Genomic DNA, 18,661 nt, shown 5'->3' with positions numbered 1-18,661 from the left:
CAGAATCTAATTCACCTGTGTATCCATACACCCATCCATCATTACCATAATGGATGGATGAATCATAAAATGAACATATCTCGAAAGGTCTAGTAGCAGTCTTTATGGTATTTAGTATACTGCTCCTTCGGCCACAAGATCGTTAATCTACGACAAGCGACAAAGCACGTCACCCCAGGAATCCTTCCTCATAGAACACGCCTCCCTGATACTATATCGACGAGCAAGAGTTTCTGCTTTATGTACTATTCTCCTTTTGCTTGGTTTCCTCTTGTATATATTGTGCACACAAAAAACACTCTTGAAATCGAATCGGGGAGCTGAAGACCTAAGCTGAGACGGCCCTGCTTCTCGAGTTGTGGGTGCATTCCTTACATCCTTATAAATTGTTTGAGCTCGGGTGTAATTTTTACGACAGTTTGAGTGAATCAATAGAGATTTCATACCACGGAAATTTTTGTGCTTGTCATCTTTCCGTTCTTGACTGGCTTTTATTAGGCCCAGTATTCCATTTTCTTTCATCTCAGTGATGTCCTTACTCCCTTTTTAAACGACGTGTTCGTCACACACAGGACACTTATTATTTAAGCGGCCACTATTGCGGGACCTCTTGTCCCCCCTTCCAAGAGGAAGAGCCAATTGTTTGCATGTTCCATTTAATCATTTCAAATTGGTTATATAAATATTACAAACAGATATTATTATGATTTGTATTGTCTTATTTACAATTTCAATCTTTTACAATTTACTATTCTCTATATATTGCCACATCTGTTTTATAATTTATATAAAGCTTCTTATTACATTTTTAAGTATTTTCTTATGCTTACATATTTTAATTTTTTAACATTTTCTTGTGTATTATATTGTTATTAATGCCTTTCATCTTACCATAATATATTATTATTTAAGTTTTATTTCACAATTCAGTTTTTACGATCTATTTTATATTAGTTCTCACCATTTAGCTACGCTACGACGCGGAGTGTTCGGTGCGATTTGCTGAAATTATTTGCGTACGAAACAATTGAGTGGATTGCATAATATAACATATTTTGTTGCATATTATTAAATGTTGTTCTGTAGTATTGACATGCCATTTTTTTCACAATTTCACATTAAATAAGTTTGTATTAATAGTTTTAATACAAACTTATTTAATTGCTTAGTCCATATATGATCTGTTATTTTTTTTACGATGACCATATACATTATACAGTGTGTTAGTGTAAATACCGCTATCCTTGAAATCTTCAAATGAGCCCGTCAAAATGAACAACTTTTTCTATGAGAACAATGCTGGGAACTCAAAAAAAAAAGCTGTCTTCATACCCATACGGATGCCCGGATCGGCAATTTGTATGGGTATGAAGATGGATTTTTTTTTGAGTTCCCAGCATTGTTCTCATAGAAAAAGTTGTTCATTTTATATATAATATATATCTCTTCCAGCAGTCCTACAACTAATACAGTGTGGCTTTTCCTCTAACTGGTCACATTCAGATTTACGATGATCCCCTCCGCAGTGGCTACACTTCTCGGATTCGGATTCGCTATATTGCAATGTCGCCTCCCATGTCTATGACATTTTGTTTTTTGATTGGAGTGATGTGGCGGTACCCACAATTCGCCTAACATTCTTGCATCTCGCTATTGAAGTTTCGGAGAACGGCAAGATATATACGACGTCTGAAATGACGTCAGTGGCCTTCGGCCGTCTAACCGAGCATAACACCTCGCTCGGTCGGAAGATCTTCCTTTGCGGCCTCCTCGCATTTTTCCGCACGAGCCTCCTAGAACAATAGTTAATCACACAATTTTAGACCGATATTTTAATCGATTGCGCAATTCGATATTTTGAAGTCGGCTTAACTTCTAAAAAAGCGAGCATAAAATAGTATGTTTTCTTTATCTTGTATTTGATAAAAGTATTTCAGCATAAGACGACGTAATGCGACGTAGCTCACAACGCTGCTCGTAGAACGTAGAAAAGAGCAAAACGGCGTAGCCCTGCATCGTAGCAAATCGTAGACCGTAGAGCACCGTAGTCCGTAACTCCGTAGTGTAGCGTAGTACAAACAACGCATAGTGAGGTGAAAATATCCATTTTGAATAAAAAATGTTGACTATTGACAAACTATTTAACAAACAAAGTATAATACTTTAGGGTGGGAGGTAGAGGTGGTACTTTTATACGTGGGAGAGCCATGCTTCGGCACGAATGGGCCGGCTCCACCGGAGAAATACCACGTTCTCACAGAAAACCGGCGTGAAACAGCGCTTGCTCTGTGTTTCGCCGAGTGAGTGAATTTACCGGAGGCCCGATCCCCTATTCCCTTCCCTACCCTCCCCTATTCCCTTCCCTGCCCTACCCTCCCCTATTACCCTATTCCCTCTTAAAAGGCCGGCAATGCACCTGCAGCTCTTCTGATGCTGTGAGTGTCCATGGGCGACGGAAGTTGCTTTCCATCAGGTGACCCGTTTGCTCGTTTGCCCCCTTATTTCATTTAAAAAAAAAAAAAAAAAAGGGTCTGTATGTATACTACATACAGGTTGTAACAAAACTAACTGATAATACTTTAGGGTGTGTACGTGTTCCTCGTAGAGAGTTCACTGTGAAAGTAGCAGCACTGAAAGACCAACTTTTTTCACTTTTGTATGGGCACGCGCCCCGGCGTCACCACTTTCCCCATATAAAAGTGAGCGTGCAACTTTCAGCGCTGCTACTTTCACAGTGAACTCACTACAAGGAACACCTACGCACCCTTAAGCATTATCACTTAGTTTTGTTACACCCTGTATAGAGCTCTCTATGAAAGTAGCATGCATCCTCGCTTTCATCACACATAGAGATGATCAATTAATTGACAAACTCTTGAAAACTTTACTTTTTGCAATGAATTAGTTTTCTTGTCTGTCTTAAGCTTAACTGAAGAGTTATAGCGAAGTATATTAAAGGAAAAAAAACTGCCACATACAATTTTTCTAATCAACTTTACTTTTCCCCCTTATGATTATAATAGTACTAGTAATAGAAAATATATTTCATAATTTATAATAAACTCACAAGACTATTATTTATTACAAAAATATTTAACAGTTTATAGTCTTTAGAAGACTAACATTTTAATCAAACGGTAAATTCAATTAAAAAATATAACTTTTTATCGTCAACAATCCATGAAGTTTTACATCAAGCAACATCTGATAATGCTCCTCCATTACCAACAACATTTCTTATCCCATCAACACTCCTTTTCGACCTTCATAGGTTTGACCTTGAGTCGCTCCGCCAGGGCAGCGCTGGACTCAATCTGCTGTGGCACGTAGGACACGGTCCCGCAAGCGTCGGTGACCTCAGCTGCCTTCTTCTCTTTATCGCCTGGTGCTAGAACCGGCAGTTTCGGGTCCGTCTGCGAGGAGAAGGATGAAGAAATTGATAAATAAACAAGTAAAAAAATATATATTTTTGCGATCCCATTCAGAGTAGCACTCAGAGGAATGATTGAGGGATGTTTGGCACTATGTAGCCGCAGGGCCTTTCGTGTCAATTGTCGTGTCAAACAGGTGCATATGTCACGAAACAGCTTCCACAATCCACATGTCACGATATAGCTGTACTAATGTTGGTCTGACACATAAATAAAATAAATAAAAAATAAAATGTCTTTATTTCAGGCATAAATGTACCCATACAAATTATATAAAATATTATGTAAAATTAAAATTAAAATAAAATAATGTTGACACTGTAGAGGGGTGTCCAGTCATAAAATCACTTCTTGTTCTGGTTCATGTGAACAGAGATCCACCGCACGTACATTAAATTATTGTAGTAGTCGTCAGAGATAGCCGCGAGTATAGTATTGCCAGAGCTGTGCAGTCTGCGCCAAAATGCAGCCACCCGAGATCTAATGATAGCAAAAAAGTCAGGGACCTCCTCCGTCCTCCGCAAACATACTCGAAGCACTGCAGCTTCGCGGGAGAAGAGTTCGGTATGCATCATTATACTGAACTCTTATACGGCTCATCGGCTTTTGTTTGAACGTTATCCAAAGCTGGCAGGTGTACATGCTAAGGCAATACGCCTTAAAAAGTGTGGTCTTAACGTCCCTGCTGCAGTTGACAAAACGTCGAGCAATCATGTTAGCTCTGACGGCGAGAGCCCTGCACTCTCGCTCAATGTCAGCGTCATCCTCCAGCCGGTCAGTCAGCAAGTGACCTAGATACCGGAACTGCTTAACAACACCTATCTCACATCCATTCAAGTACACTTTGGGTACTACCTCTGGACCCCGACCAGATGAGAAAACCATGACTTCGGTTTTGGAGACATTATATTTCAGTCCATGCGCATTCGCATAATGCTCACAGACCGCTAACAGTCGCCTCAATCCTTTGATTGAGGGGCTGAGGAGCACCATATCGTCTGCGTAGCTCAAGTTATTCAAACAAACGTTTCCTATATGGCAGCCGATTTTGGTGCTACTCAGCTCCTCGATCAGGCCATTCACATACACATTGAAGAGGTCTGGAGAGGTAACCCCCCCTTGGCGAACTCCACACTCTAACCTATATACACTAGAGGTCGCGTCACCCCATTTCACTAAGTTAGTTTGGTCTCCGTACCAGAATCTCAACAGATCAACCACCCGCCTAGGCACCTGTGACTTGAGCAACTTATTCCATAGAATGTCATAGTTGACCAAATCAAAGGCGCGGCTCAGGTCTAGAAAGCACGCATAAACAGAAGTCTTACGGGACTTGTAGTGGTTTATGGTGCTTTTCAGACTGGCTATAGCGGCATCCGTCGAGAGTCCGGCCCGGAAGCCAAACTGCGCGTCGTCAATTTTAATGTTTTTAAGCAGTTCCGGTTGCAACAGTCTCTCTAATATTTTGCCGACAATAGGGAATATGCATGATTTTTTTTATGACTTTAATTAGTCCTTTATATCTTTATAAATGAGAATAAAACATAAATAGGCTTGAAAATATTCAAATTATTCTTTAAATTGAAATTTAAAACATTGATTAAATTTGTACCGTTCAAACGCTGGCATTTAGCGCGCCATGTTGATGACGTCAGATGTTACATCCCGGTTTGTTTCCTTTAGTGATTCAGTTACTTTGTACTTATTTTCGGGTTTATTTGCTATTGAGATCATGGAAGAGGCTAAAAAACCTTCTTACAAGTATTGTGTGATACTGAAATGCAAAAGCATTACTAGAAACACACCTGATAAAGTATTTTTCGTATTCCAAACGATGTAAAAATACGTGAACCATGGTGTAAGATGATGAAAACGATAATGTTTTTTTTTTTTATGAAAAAGGGGGCAAACGAGCAAACAGGTCACCTGATAGAAAGCAACTTCCGTCGCCCATGGACATTAGCAGCATCAGAAGAACTGCAGGTGCGTTGCCGGCCTTTTAAGTGGGAATAGGGTAATAGGGTAATAGGGGAGGGGAGGGAAGAGAAGGGAATAGGGGAGGGTAGGGAAGGGAAGGGAATAGGGGAGGGTAGAGAAGGGAACAGGGTAGGGGATTGGGCCTCCGGTAAACTCACTCACTCGGCGAAACAAAGCGCAAGCGGTTTTCTGTGAGAACGTGGTATTTCTCCGGTCGAGCCGACCCATTCGTGCCGAAGCATGACTCTCCCACGTATAAATTCTCTATCTCCATTATCGTGTTTATTACTATTGTGATGATCATTACAACGTAAGTATGCTATGTATATAGCATACTTATGTTACTGTTCGCGCCAATCTTTAGCGCGACGAATGTGGCAATTGGCAACACTGCGCATGAGTCTGCGCTGTCAGCTGTCATACGTTTGACATACAGTTCGACACAGTCCTATACCGGCGCGCGATCGTTACATACGAAAAATATCGGCTAGCCGTTCCCGTAAATCGCGATCTCAGCTCAGTGAAATAGAAGGTGACAGTGTCGTGTGACCACATCAGCTCATCCCGTCTCAGCTCATCTGCCCAGCTACCTCAGCCACCAGGTAACCCCAGTTTCCTTTCTGCCCAACGTTGTAGTGTAGGGGTCCTCGCCCCTACATTTTCTGTTATACATCTTTAATTGAAAAAGTAAATTAATTTTGCAATAGAAGATCTGAAACAAACAAGTAGCTACTTACGTAGGTACTCAACGTAAATTGTTTATAAATCATAATAATTGGAATATCCAATTTATAAAAATATAAAAATTCTCATGTCACTGTTTGTGCACGAACTCCTCCAAAACGGCTAAGCCGATTTTGTTGAAATTTTGTAAACTTACTTATACATTTGTTAGGTCTGAAAATAGGTTCTTATTCACTTTTTAAATTTATACTAGAAATTTATATGGCAAAACAATATTTGCCGGGTCAGCTAGTCTAATTAAATAAAATCAAGATTTGATGCAAAATATTCTAACATCATAAATGCATTTATTTTCGTTAGATAGTCCGATTGTGCTTTGATAAAACCTAATATACTCATTTATAAAACCTAATATACTCATATAGATTCACTATAAATATAGATTCACTAGAAATCACCAGTTTTATACTATTTTTCTAACAAATACTATAACCACAGTATGAATATCGACGCCGATATGTAACATCTGACGTCACATTTCGTTTCGACCAATGGTGGCGCGTTTAGTAAGTTTGAATTTCCCTCCATTAATTTTCATTTTTTAAACAACATTTTGTGGGTTTAAATGATAACAAATTAAAAAAAAATACCTTTTGATTATAATGTGAGGATGATAAAGATTACAGAAAAATATATTTGAGATGGAATTATTTTTTTTGCATATTCCCTATTGTACCTAAGGATATCGGCCGGTAGTTTGACGCAGAACTCAGGTTACCCGTTATATTTTTGACGATAGGAGTGACTATCGTTCTCATTAGCTCCTCAGGTAAGTACGAGTACTTAATACAAAGATTAAATAATCGACTTAAATGTCTAGTAATTTTGTCGCTGGCCCACACTATGTGCTCGATACTGAGTCCATCGTGCCCCGGTGAATTACCACGTTTCATACTCATTATGACCACGTTTCATACTCATTATGACATTATATAAAGTTAATATACCTTTTTTTTTTTTTTTGGGTCGCGAAATGCCATTATGCATCCCCGGCAATGCTGGGGAGGACAACCGGGGTATGTGGGACTCGCTGCGACCGATGGATGTAGTGGCCGCAGCTCTACCCACTAAAACCCGACCGTGTTCCTGTCTGCGCCGCTACTGACAGATCCACGGGAAATGTGGGGCCACCGCAGTTCTATCAGCGGGCGTCTGCCTAGTCGTTGGCAAACACGTCTATGTGGGGGCGTTTAGTTGCCCCCCAGGCCGAACAGAGACCCTACTAGGGCTTGTCTAGGCCATTCCTCTGCATTTACGTCGCGATGCACTGGAACACATAGCGCATCGCGACCCGCTCGGGGGCTCTGTGCAATGGACATCGGCGTCCCCACACCGATGCCCCGAGCTCCCCGGCTATGGCGGAACGTTTCGGTCGTCATGGTTGACCCTACGTCGCCTTGGCCGGCTGCGTATTCGGGGGTCGAGCGCCTCCCGCTCGCGTATGCGCTCGGCCTCCTCTTTGGCGGCCATTATTTGCTCAGCAAAGTCTTCGACCGCCCTCCATCCTTGATTGCTGCCCAGCATCGAGCGAATAAATGCTGGGAGCGAGGTGTCATATCCGATGGCGGCCGTGAGGGCCGCACGTTGTCTATTCCAAGAGGGACAGACCGACACAGTGTGCTCGGTCGTGTCCCTGTCTTCGTCTTCCTTTTCTTTTGAGCCGGGCCAGGATTGAGTGGTGGCTGTAGTGTTGACACCTCTGGTAGCGGCTCAGGTCTCTCTATTTGCGGCGGTCCTGCAGGTGTTGGAGCAGGCGTCGCATCATTTTTTCTGTCCGCTGCGAGTCGGGGACGCAGGCGCGGCTCTGGCAGAAGCCGAGCCTCCAGACCTTCCAGCCGCGCATCCATACGAGCGCTTGTCACTGAGACCGCCTCGCGCACCGCCCGCTGTAACAACTCTTCCAAATTAAGCTCCCTATCAATAGAAGCGCACTGAGGTTGGGCATCAACCAGCTTGAGCTTGATGGCCTCTAATTCCGTCTTAATTTCTGCAAGCTCCCTAGAGAGGCGCGCGTTCACCGCCTCTAGAGCCCTTGTCTCTGCCGATGCCGAGCGACCCAAAAGGACTGAACAGGCCTCCCTTATCGCCTCGGTCGCTTTGTGAAGGGCAACAACGTAGGTCCCTTTTATGTTCTTCGATTTTTGGGCCACATTAGTGATGGCCCCCAAATTCTCTGTTATCACAGCGCCCATTTTGGCCGCTGTAACATCTCTGTCCTCCATTATCGCAAAGTCCGAGTTTTCTGCAGAGGATACCGACAACCGGTGTGACCGTAGGTACGGTACTCTCTGTGTTGTTGCCAAAGCCTCCACCTCTGGGGCTCTCATCTGCTCATCGACAAGATCCCCTTTATCCTTGGCCAAGCCCGAGTACCGGCAGAGGCAGACCCCCCACCATAGGCATATGCCTATGGTGGGGGGTCTGCCTCTGCCGCGCTTGGAAAAAGGCTTTCGGGGCGGTTCCCTTTCCTTTTCTGGGCTGTCCTCTCCACCTCGTCTCTTTCGCATGTACCTCTTCTTCTCCTTGTCACTCTCACATTCGTGACTTCGAGAGGCGGCGGTCTCATTGCCGCTCTCATCCGTTACAGGTCCAGGTTTCTCTCGGAAAAATCTTGAGCGGGTTGAACGGGACGCCACAGGCGTTTCAGCTCGTGGCGTCACATCACCCTCACTCGCCGTCATCAAATCCATATTATCGTTAAGCTTCTCATTATCCGTATTCGTAGTGCGTAAGTCGTCGTTTTTCTTCATCAAAGCATGTTTGGGACCCCCAGTATACACGGCCCTATCTCCCGCCGAAGCAGGAGTATGGGATTCCCCGGTGTTGCCGGAACCCACCCTGGGAGAATTATCAGCATGCTTACCGTCCATGTTCGATCATTATAGGGCTGATTGTGGCCCGATCACAGGGTGATTCAGCCCGTATTCTAACTGCGTGGCCACCTGCCCGCCATGCACCCTATCGCCGAATACAAACTTAGGGTTACTGACCCACGGGTCCATCCGTCCGCACCACACTTATAGATATATACACTCAAACACACAATACTGTAAAGAAGAGATAACTAAAAATGAAAGACAGGGAAAGAGAAGATGGTGAAAACAGAATAAATCATATAAGTACAGCAAAAGAAGAGTAAGCTACATAAAAAGGATGAAAGATAGATGAAAGACCGGCGTTTGGTCGTCTGGATACCTCACTCCGTGTAAAAGGCGAAGAGGCGCAATCAGACGTACACCAACACCAACGAGGAGGAACCGGTAACGCCCCCAAAGTTAATATACCTAGCGGAATAGAGAAACAAAGGCCTGAGCAAGAGAGATGTCACTATCTACTACACTGCGTGGTAAAAAGAGACGTGTGATACATGCCAGTAGCACTCTTTTTTTGACGTCCAGTCGGCACGTGCCGCACGTTGACAATTTAATCTCATAGAAATCATGTTCAATCATGCTTGTGTAAGTGTATACGTACACCTACGAATAATAAAAACTAAGGAAAAGTAACTCCGTCAAAAACATGCTCCACAATTATACTTGTCAAAAAAGTGTACCTTAAGTACACATTTCAATACATTTGCAATATTTAGGTGACCTTGAGCGGTAATAGGCTGACGTTACATGACAGATCAAAAGGAACCAAATTTAAAACGATAATAGTATGGGAGTTACGATTCCTTAGTTTTTATTATTCGTAGACGTACACATATTTTTACACACAGATGAAACCAATTTCGGTTTCGTATATTAACTTTATGGTCTGACACGACATTTGACACGAAAAACCTCCATACATTTATTGTCAAACACTTTAATAATTAAATAAAAGATTTTTTTTTATTAATGATACATTTTTTTGCGTAAGCCGTTATTAAGCTCTTGACCTATTTATTCTATCTTTAGCTTAGCTTTACGATTAATAAGTTTTTAGGTTTTTTAGGACCATTTGTCCATACTCCATAGTCCGTACCCTTTTCCAATAGTTAAACATTGCAACTACAGCCTTTGCCTTTAAGAACCATGGTTTTCAGAAGCCTTACCTACTTGGGCGTTGGATTCATTTATATTCCACTATAAAATCTTACCGGCTCCAACCCTCGCCAATGGTGCATGCAGTCAGTGAGTCGGTCCCCGAACCCAGGCGCGAAGTTGTCGGGGTTGAGCGCAACGAAACAGTGGCCCAAGTTAGCCGGACCACCTTCTCCGCTGTGGGACCAGGAGCGGATGTGGTGGCCGTAGTTGGAGCCTGTAAGGATGTACGGAGGTAGCTGTGACTGTGTGAAGACTGGGAAGATTTTGAGTTGTGAAGACGATGAGAAGGAAGCGTGTTCTTGTCGAAGACTACCGATGTGATTGAAGGTGACGTATAGAAGAAAGTACTTTCGGGCCTCTTGTCGGGCCTCACCGATGTGTGAATTTTGCTTGACTCAAACTTGTAAAAGGCGTTTTCGATGGAGCAGTTCTTCAATCAGATCGAAACTCACACTACTAATTTCGGTAGATACAATACTAATCACTTCGACCACAGAAATAGCGATATTTGAAAAGCAGGATTTACGACTATGAGCTGATGGGTGTACCAAAGAGACTTACCTGATAATATGCCACAGAACATTTCGACGACGGCTGCAAGACCGTATCCCTTGTATCCAGAAGTCTGCTCCCCTCCGCCTAGGGGCATGAGGCATTTTGTTTCGAAGGCCTGAAATCATAGTCAGAATTAGGCAACAACTGTTTTTGTCGTATACACCTTGGTGAAAGAAATGAGAGTCATTTCATTTATTGAAACCTGAGGGTTTCAATGAAGTAGAATGACTAAATAACTATATTGATCTCAAATCATTTACAAAGATTTTGATATAAGATAATATAGGACTTTGCTTGCTTTCATTGTATAGTCTACTATTTAATACTTTTGACGTTGCGAAATCAGTTCCCTCACGAATCGGATAATATTATAGATTAATAGATTTTAAAAATAATTTACCAGTTCAGCATCCGTGGTCTCATTGCCGTCGGGGCCCTGCGCCCAGCCGCGCGGCAAACTCTCTCCTTTGCGCATTTGCATCTCTATCTAAACAAAAATACTTATTCTAAGTACTATATTATTTAGTTCTAGTAATTCCTTATGTATACTTAAACAGCAACAAGACTTATTTTTAGGGTATATTATTACGGGGAAAAGGATCATTTAACTATTCAACGTAAGCTTTAACTGTCTAAAAATGTTTTAGTTCAAGATTTCCACCCACACGGGACACGGCCCATCGCATACGGCACCAGCGTTGCCAGATTTTTTTTGTGCCAAGTCGGGACTTTGGAACTTTTTGAATGAAAAAGCGGGATTCTTCAGTCAAAAGCGGGACAAAGTAAAAAAAGGTATAAAATCAAAAGTTTTTTGAAGTTTCATCTTTTTATTAGCGTTAAAATAACGTTTACGTGACAATAGATAGCTAAAGTAGCCAAAGAAAATCCACCCCTCTACCTCCCACATACTCTTATCTTCATTACGCATCTTTCTTTCTCAGCACGCTGCACGTATGTTCAGGCTTTCCCCGAAAAGCGGGACTGAGCCTGTCCCGCGCGGGACATTTAATTTTGATGAAAACATCGGGACGTCTGGCAACGCTGTACGGCACATACTTTCATATTTCGCTTCTCATATTTTCTAAATACTACTATTACAGCTTATACGTGGGAGAGCCATGCTTTGACACGAATGGGCCGGCCCATTCGTGTCAAAGCATGGCATCGATCGGAGAAATACCACGTTCTCACAGAAAACCGACGTAAAACAGCGCCTGCGCTGTGTTTCGCCGAGTGAGTGAGTTTACCGGAGGCCCAATTCCCTACCCTTTCCCTTCCCTACCCTCCCCTATTACCTTATCCCTCTTAAAAGGCCGGCAACGCACCTGCAGCTCTTCTGATGCTGCGAGCGTCCATGGGCGACGGAAGTTGCTTTCCATCAGGTGACCCGTTTGCTCGTTTGCCCCCTTATTTCATAAAAAAAAATCCAACTAACTAGATGGTTCGTATAATTTAAGGGACAAGTCCTTTACCTTGCCTACAGCTACAGAAGTAGTGGCCATGTCCAAGTAGAAAGTCTCACTTTTCGACGCAGGCGCCACCACTGATATGGGATTCGTTCCTAGTGCGGCCTGAAATGAGAAAAGATTTCAATCTTAATCAATCAAATCAGCTTATATTCGTCCACTGCTGGACAAAGGCCTCTCTTAAACGCCAAGATGGCCGATCTCCTTTTTTTATCTTTGGGGGAATGCATTTACGTATCCCCGGGGGCTGGGGAGGACCACGAGGTATGTGGGACTCCCCGGGGCGGACGTAATATCCGCACCCGGGACTACCCACTAAAACCCCAACGGTGTTCCTGCTCCTGAAGGTGGGACTACGGGAAACGCATGATACATGACCGCAGCCCCACCACCTCTCCCTCTTTGGGCTAAGATGGCCGATCTCCTGCTACTCGCAAAGCAATGATATTTTAAGTGATAACTATAAGATGTCGCGACCAATACAAAACCAATACAAAGGCTTTTTTGCGCAACAGAAACAATGATTTTTACATAATTTGTGATTATTGATTTTAGTGGAACTACATACTTACTTGTTTACTCCTAGTCGGTGCCAGCAATGGGGAAGTGTTTGTGAACGCCATCCCTATGAAACCCTTTTCAGCTGCCTTCCGCGCCCAGAAGCCCGCCATGCCGTTGTGGTTAGAGCCTGAAAAGTGTAGAAAAAGAGATTTTAATGAAACATTTCATCGGTGTAGTATTTGATGCGAATGCTGATACATTGGTGCAGTATAGTCCCGCTTTTTTTTGTGAATGTAGGCCACTTTATTTTCGACGACCCGTGTACGTAACCTGCCGCCGCCCTAGGTCGCTGCCGCTCCTAAGCCGCGGCCTGCATGGTCTATTTATAAATCCAGGGCTGGTGCAGTAATGGGCTCGGGCGACGAATTGCGGAATCCGCCGCCCATTGCACGAGCTCGACCGGTTGAAAAGCCTCCGGTGCCTCGGACTGCTCTTCCGGAGATAGCGACAGCTGTTGTAGACAGGAAGGCGCACGGTGGTATGTTGCTGTGAAGCAAACGCCGCTAACTGGGCCGCTGCAGTTTCGCCCCTGGTGGGTACGACGGCCGAGCAACAAGTGGAGAAGGAGGCGCCGGTTGGTTTTATTGAGTAAACCTGGGTGCTCTTCATTATCTGACCTGAGGAGCACCTGAGGAGTCCCACATATCCCGGCGGACTTTCCCCGGGCTGTTGGGAATGCGTAACGTATTTCCCACTGATAAAAAAATGAGCTGGTGCAGTAGCAGACTTGATTTAAACATAATACTGCAGCTCCTGGATACACGCTTACAATGAACATCCATCACTGAAATTCAGTGATTCTGACTTTTCAGAACTTCTAAATTTTATATGTTTAATATTTTAAATATACCATTGTGTTATTTTTAAATCTCATCTACTCCTCAGTCGTCACTTGTATGTTCTTATATCGCTTGAGCCGTATGCGGCCCAAGAAAAACATCTACAGCTAAATAAATATATTTTTTATTGAAGCATCCTATCGTAGGAATTAAAGCAAACAGTACAAAAAAAGTTCTGGAAATGGGCGTTCTCTTACAGACTTGCAGTACATTGCTTCATGTACCATCGAGAAAGGCAGTTGACGGACCTACGTCGTGTGGTCGACTTATACTCAATATTAGCTGTGAATTGTGAATAATTGTGATCGGTCGGAAGGGTTTGCCGTTTGACTTAACGTGACCAAATTACTTAGGTCCGTCATCTATATAGGAATGCACTTTTCTGATAGCACCTAAAACAGAACATTACTATCTTCTAAACAACTATCCTGTGATGTCAAGGCTGAAAAAGCGGTTAGTGGTGTCTAGTCTAGAACGTTGTTTGCATCCTCCATCTCCTCACCTTTAACAGACACCCAGCCTACTCCCGTCTCCCTGGCCTTCTTAATCGCGATGTCCATGGCGAAGTGACTGGCAGTAGCACCCAGCACGCAGTTGGCATCAACCCATGCGGTGGACGGGTTTTCCTTCAACACCTTGGGAGTGTTGTTCGGCTTGCAGTCGCCGCTGAGGATGTCGTTGACGTAATATTCTAGAATAAAAAAACTTTTTTAAAAATAAATTTTAATGTTGCAAACGCGAAATAATGTTTTCCTACGTGCAGAACCACATTGAGAGTTAAGACACTATTAAAAATATATTTCATTAAATCTTTCGATTCTGTACTTCTATTTTCAGAAGATTTGTCTTTAATTGATAACGGTCCTTAATCTAACGAACATATTTTATTTTCTACTCCGACGGCCATCGCTATGATAAGCAAGTTTCGTTTCTATGCTTTTACTGCTTTTATCGTTGATTTCGTATTTCTTGACTTTTTCAAAGCTTTCGCTAACAGTGTATTCATCTTCCGATGATGTATAGACCTTAGAACCTACTGTCACCAGCAGTATTTTTATAAAATAAAAAAATTAAATTAAATAAAATCATTTATTTCAGGCTTCTGCGACCCATAACATTACATTTAAATTTTTTTTGAAAAAAGTTACATTACATTATAGTCATTACATTAAAATTACAATACATTTAAAATATATGATTTAGCAATTACATTAAATTGAAATTTTAAAGTTATGTATACTTAATAAAAAATAATAAAATAATAATATAATAAAAATAGATCAAAATCACAGTCAATCACCATATCTTTGTAAGTCTTGTATAAATAAATTTAAAATCATTGTATGCAATAAATTACTATTTAAAATTAAATTAAAAATTGAACACTTATGAACTAAAAGACATTTAGCAAAACATATTAAATTAAAATTGTAAAGTTAAAATCATGTAGAAATAAAATAATAAAATAAAAAAATAAAAAAATTGTCAAAGTAAATAAAATAAAATTAATCAAAATGGCAGTTAATCACATCTTTGTATAAATTAATTTAAGATCGTTGTATGTAAGAAGTTACTATTAAAAAATTAAATAAAAATAATAATAATACTAAACGTTATGCACTGCGCGTAACATGCATACGGTTTTGGACCAATACGACCTGCAAACCTTTAAAAAGAGAGTGTATTCCCTCTTAAAAGGCCGGCAATGCACCTGCAGCTCTTTTCATGTTGCGAGTGTCCATGGGCGACGGTATGCCGTACGAGGTACGCCGTACGGATGGCTTTCCATCATGCGTTTGCTCGTTTGCCCCCTTATTTTATAAAAAAAAACCTTGAAACCTTGGCTTTCCACTTTTCCTAATTTCACACCTTCACCTACCTAATCTATTAAGACCATGGCTGGGATGCCCGAGCCTGTCAGCCTCTACCAGCAACTCTGCCTGCTGCTGTGCCGCCCGCGCCGCCGCCCCCGCAGTCTTGAGGCAGTCCACCATGAACCGCAGGGCTTCCGATGTCGCCACTCTACTCATTGTGGATCCTGGAATGGATTGAACATACTACTAAGTACTATGTAGCGGACTAACTACAATCCTGCAATGTGCTAGCGAAATTTCTTATCTGCGGCAGTATACAAAGTGTAACAAAATACAGTAATAACACTTTAGGGGTCTATGAGTCCCGTATATGGATTTCATTGTAAAAGTAGCAGCGCTGAAAGAGCAACTTTTTTCAAACTTTTGTATGGGGAAACTCATCGGCGCCCCGGCGCTTGCCCATACAAATCTTAAAAAAAAATCTTCCCGTGCTGCTATTTTTACAGTGAACCCTCTACAGGGATACACACCCTAAAGTATTATTACTTAGTTTTGTTACACCTCTTATAATATACACTGCACTGGACAGCTCATCGTCAGACATCAAAGCAGTTGGCTTTACCATGACCGACCATAATATTTACCATATTATGGTCATTTATACGTGGGAGAGCCATGCTTCGGCACGAATGGGCCGGCTCGATCGGAGAAATACCACGTTCTCACAGAAAACCGGCGTGAAACAGCACTTGCGCTGTGTTTCGTCGAGTGAGTGAGTTTACCGGAGGCCCAATCCCCTACCCTATTCCCCTCTCTTCCCTCCCCTATTCCCTTCCCTTCCTTACTATATTAACCTATTCCCTCTTAAAAGGCCGGCAACGCACTTGCAGCTCTTCTGATGCTGCGAGTGTCCATGGGCGACGGAAGTTGCTTTCCATCAGGTGACCCGTTTGCTCGTTTGCCCCCTTATTTCATTAAAAAAAAATATCCTTGGTCGGAAGATCTTTCTTTGAGGTCGCCACTTTTAAGCCCACATTAGTGACTCGTAATGTAATGATGATAATAATCAAAATATGGACGACAGCCAAGCGAAGCGCAAGGGCACTACCTACTTTTTCTCAAAGTGTTTCGTCGTTTTTTTAATTTTCTAATTACCTTTATAACAGATGTACACTTTAGGTAAATAACTCAACATATATACGACATATAAAATAGCACTTCTCCGCTTTTAGATAATATAATTTTTACCTTTTCCTTCAGAACACATTGTTTTTTTCTTCGAGTTGCTTCTCTACCACTTAGAATTTACGTTTACACTACAATGTATTGAAATATTAAAATTATATTAAGAAAGTGACCGCTACGACTGCAGACGACTGGTAACTTTGTCTATTGTGCCTACTATGAAGCAAAAGCCAACGCCGACTAACCTATATCACCAATTTTGCTCTACTTATAGATTTTATAGCTTATTTATCATAACAAGGGTTTATCAAACTAATAATTGCTTTAACGCCTATCAATGCCCTTATAATGTTTATTTAATTGTCCAGTAGATAGAGTTATTATTTATTATAACGCTTATTTCCGTTAGCTACTGCGATCATAACTTGTTTGTGTTTACTTAAATAGATGTTTGGGAAATCTGTACTATTCTATTAAGTATATTGATAATCTACATTCCACTGACAATAAAAATAATACACAATAATTATAATTCGCGTTACTAAATCTAAAATCTAAATCATCAACCAAGTTCTTCAAACAACATCGTTTTGACTTTAGTCTTTTGAGAGGCGTACCTCAAGGGTATATTATTATAATAAAAAACTACTCTCTGTAGTTTAATGTAAACTCTTTATCGAATTAAAATTCATAAGATATTATTTTCTTAAAAAATATAACCTACTTATTTACTCTTCAAAGTAAGAAGCCAAGTATATTGGTGGTAAACGAATCATCCATAATATAAACAGTTAAATATATGATGGTTGTTTTAAAAATGTAATAATTTATATCCTGTTTTATATGACTGGCTTATTGACACTGTTTAATTCTACTATCACATCTTAATTCTTGGTTAAACATGTTCTATTTACATTGTAAATAACTAACATCTTCAAATATATAACTGATTCTGAATAGCTACTTCAACTATCACCTTTGGTTTCTAATGTTAACCTAATCAAGGCAAATTGTTTGAAACACAACATGTTCCACACTCAATTACGACATTCTTGTGACATTATGGCTATAATTAGATGCAGTTTATCATAAAAGTAAATAAATTAACTCACCAAACACCTAATACAGCAATGAAAGGATTAGTAAAGAAGGTAAAGATAAAAAACTACGTGAAATATAAATAAACAAAGTCGGCGAGAACGCGTAGGCCCCGACTCGCGTTGAAAAGCCGACTAAATTCAATTACTGACAAGAAACGAGATATAAAAAAGTTAAATGTCAGTTCGCATTGTCTCTATAACCAGAGAGAAGAGACGTTTTTGAAATAGGAACGCCAGAAACTAAATACATTTTAATTTTGTAGTTATCAGCTTAAACATTATACTTAATTATCATTAGTATGTTTATTAGTGCAAATAATGAAATAGACTATCGACCCATAATAGCACAGTTATTACGTAATCAAAGAAACGTAAAAGTCAGTAAACTCGTTTTAGACGTTGCTATTAAAAATCCATAGGCGGTTTAGTAATAATTTTTATTTTAAGAAAAACAAAAATTCGAATTTTATGACGACGTGTACTTAAACATTTTCGCAATAAATGATAGTTTAGATTTAAAAAATATTATAGATCAAAAGGTGATCTGATGATTTTAGTATTATTGCCGCATTCTCCTATTTCGTATAATATACTTGGCCTGTAGGTATGCCAGTCATTGACGAAAAAGCAATCAAATTTTAGTCCAAATTAAAGTTTTTTCCAGGAAGTTCTAAGTCGTCAATTGAAGTGATAAAAAATCGGTTTTGATCAACAGATCATGAGGAAATTGGTTTAGTATCTCAGTGAAGGTTGTTTATCTAATCACAAAAAGCAGTACGTCTTGAAAGAAAAGCGTAATGTTTATGTTAGTTACTAACATTTCTTTCGAATTCACTCGTTTGTACTGTACAAACGAGTGAATTCGAAAGAAAATAAACCAGTCGCTTATATTATTTCATCAGGATTTCGTCGGATCATTTTTGTTGAGCATAAGAGTTATTATAAACTATAATTCGTT

At 40.9% G+C, this 18,661-nt stretch overlaps 1 protein-coding gene across 2 annotated transcripts; it reads right to left on the bottom strand.

Annotated features, from left to right (window-relative positions):
- Positions 1-3,057: 3,057 nt before the first annotated feature.
- LOC121737261 (uncharacterized oxidoreductase YjmC-like) lies at positions 3,058-17,817 on the bottom strand. 2 transcript variants are annotated; one of them, XM_042128883.1, is made up of 9 exons: positions 17,716-17,817; positions 15,484-15,642; positions 14,107-14,295; positions 12,777-12,892; positions 12,211-12,309; positions 11,139-11,225; positions 10,745-10,853; positions 10,237-10,397; positions 3,058-3,413 (listed from the first exon to the last, which is right to left on the bottom strand). In XM_042128883.1, exons 2-9 carry the CDS (start codon positions 15,632-15,634, stop codon positions 3,246-3,248), a joined length of 1,080 nt encoding a protein of 359 aa, XP_041984817.1. In that variant the 5' UTR covers positions 15,635-15,642; positions 17,716-17,817; the 3' UTR covers positions 3,058-3,245. The 2 variants fall into 2 exon arrangements, with proteins under 2 accessions (XP_041984817.1, XP_041984816.1); XM_042128882.1 differs by lacking the exon at positions 17,716-17,817 and adding an exon at positions 16,667-16,824.
- Positions 17,818-18,661: the final 844 nt, after the last annotated feature.

The sequence above is a fragment of the Aricia agestis genome, chromosome 20 (genome assembly GCF_905147365.1).
Source record: "Aricia agestis chromosome 20, ilAriAges1.1, whole genome shotgun sequence".
Taxonomy (NCBI): Eukaryota; Metazoa; Arthropoda; class Insecta; order Lepidoptera; family Lycaenidae; genus Aricia; species Aricia agestis.
Note: the sequence above shows the minus strand (reverse complement) of the source record. Positions and strands in the feature narration are given on the sequence as shown.

Bases quoted from the DNA above. Each gene is read 5' to 3' on its own strand.
- LOC121737261 (XM_042128882.1), bottom strand. The intron at 10,398-10,744 runs GTAAGTCTCTTT...ACATCCTTACAG, and splicing joins GTTCTGTGGCATATTATCAG to GCTCCAACTACGGCCACCAC. The intron at 3,414-10,236 runs GTAAGATTTTAT...TTCTCCTCGCAG, and splicing joins ATTGGCGAGGGTTGGAGCCG to ACGGACCCGAAACTGCCGGT.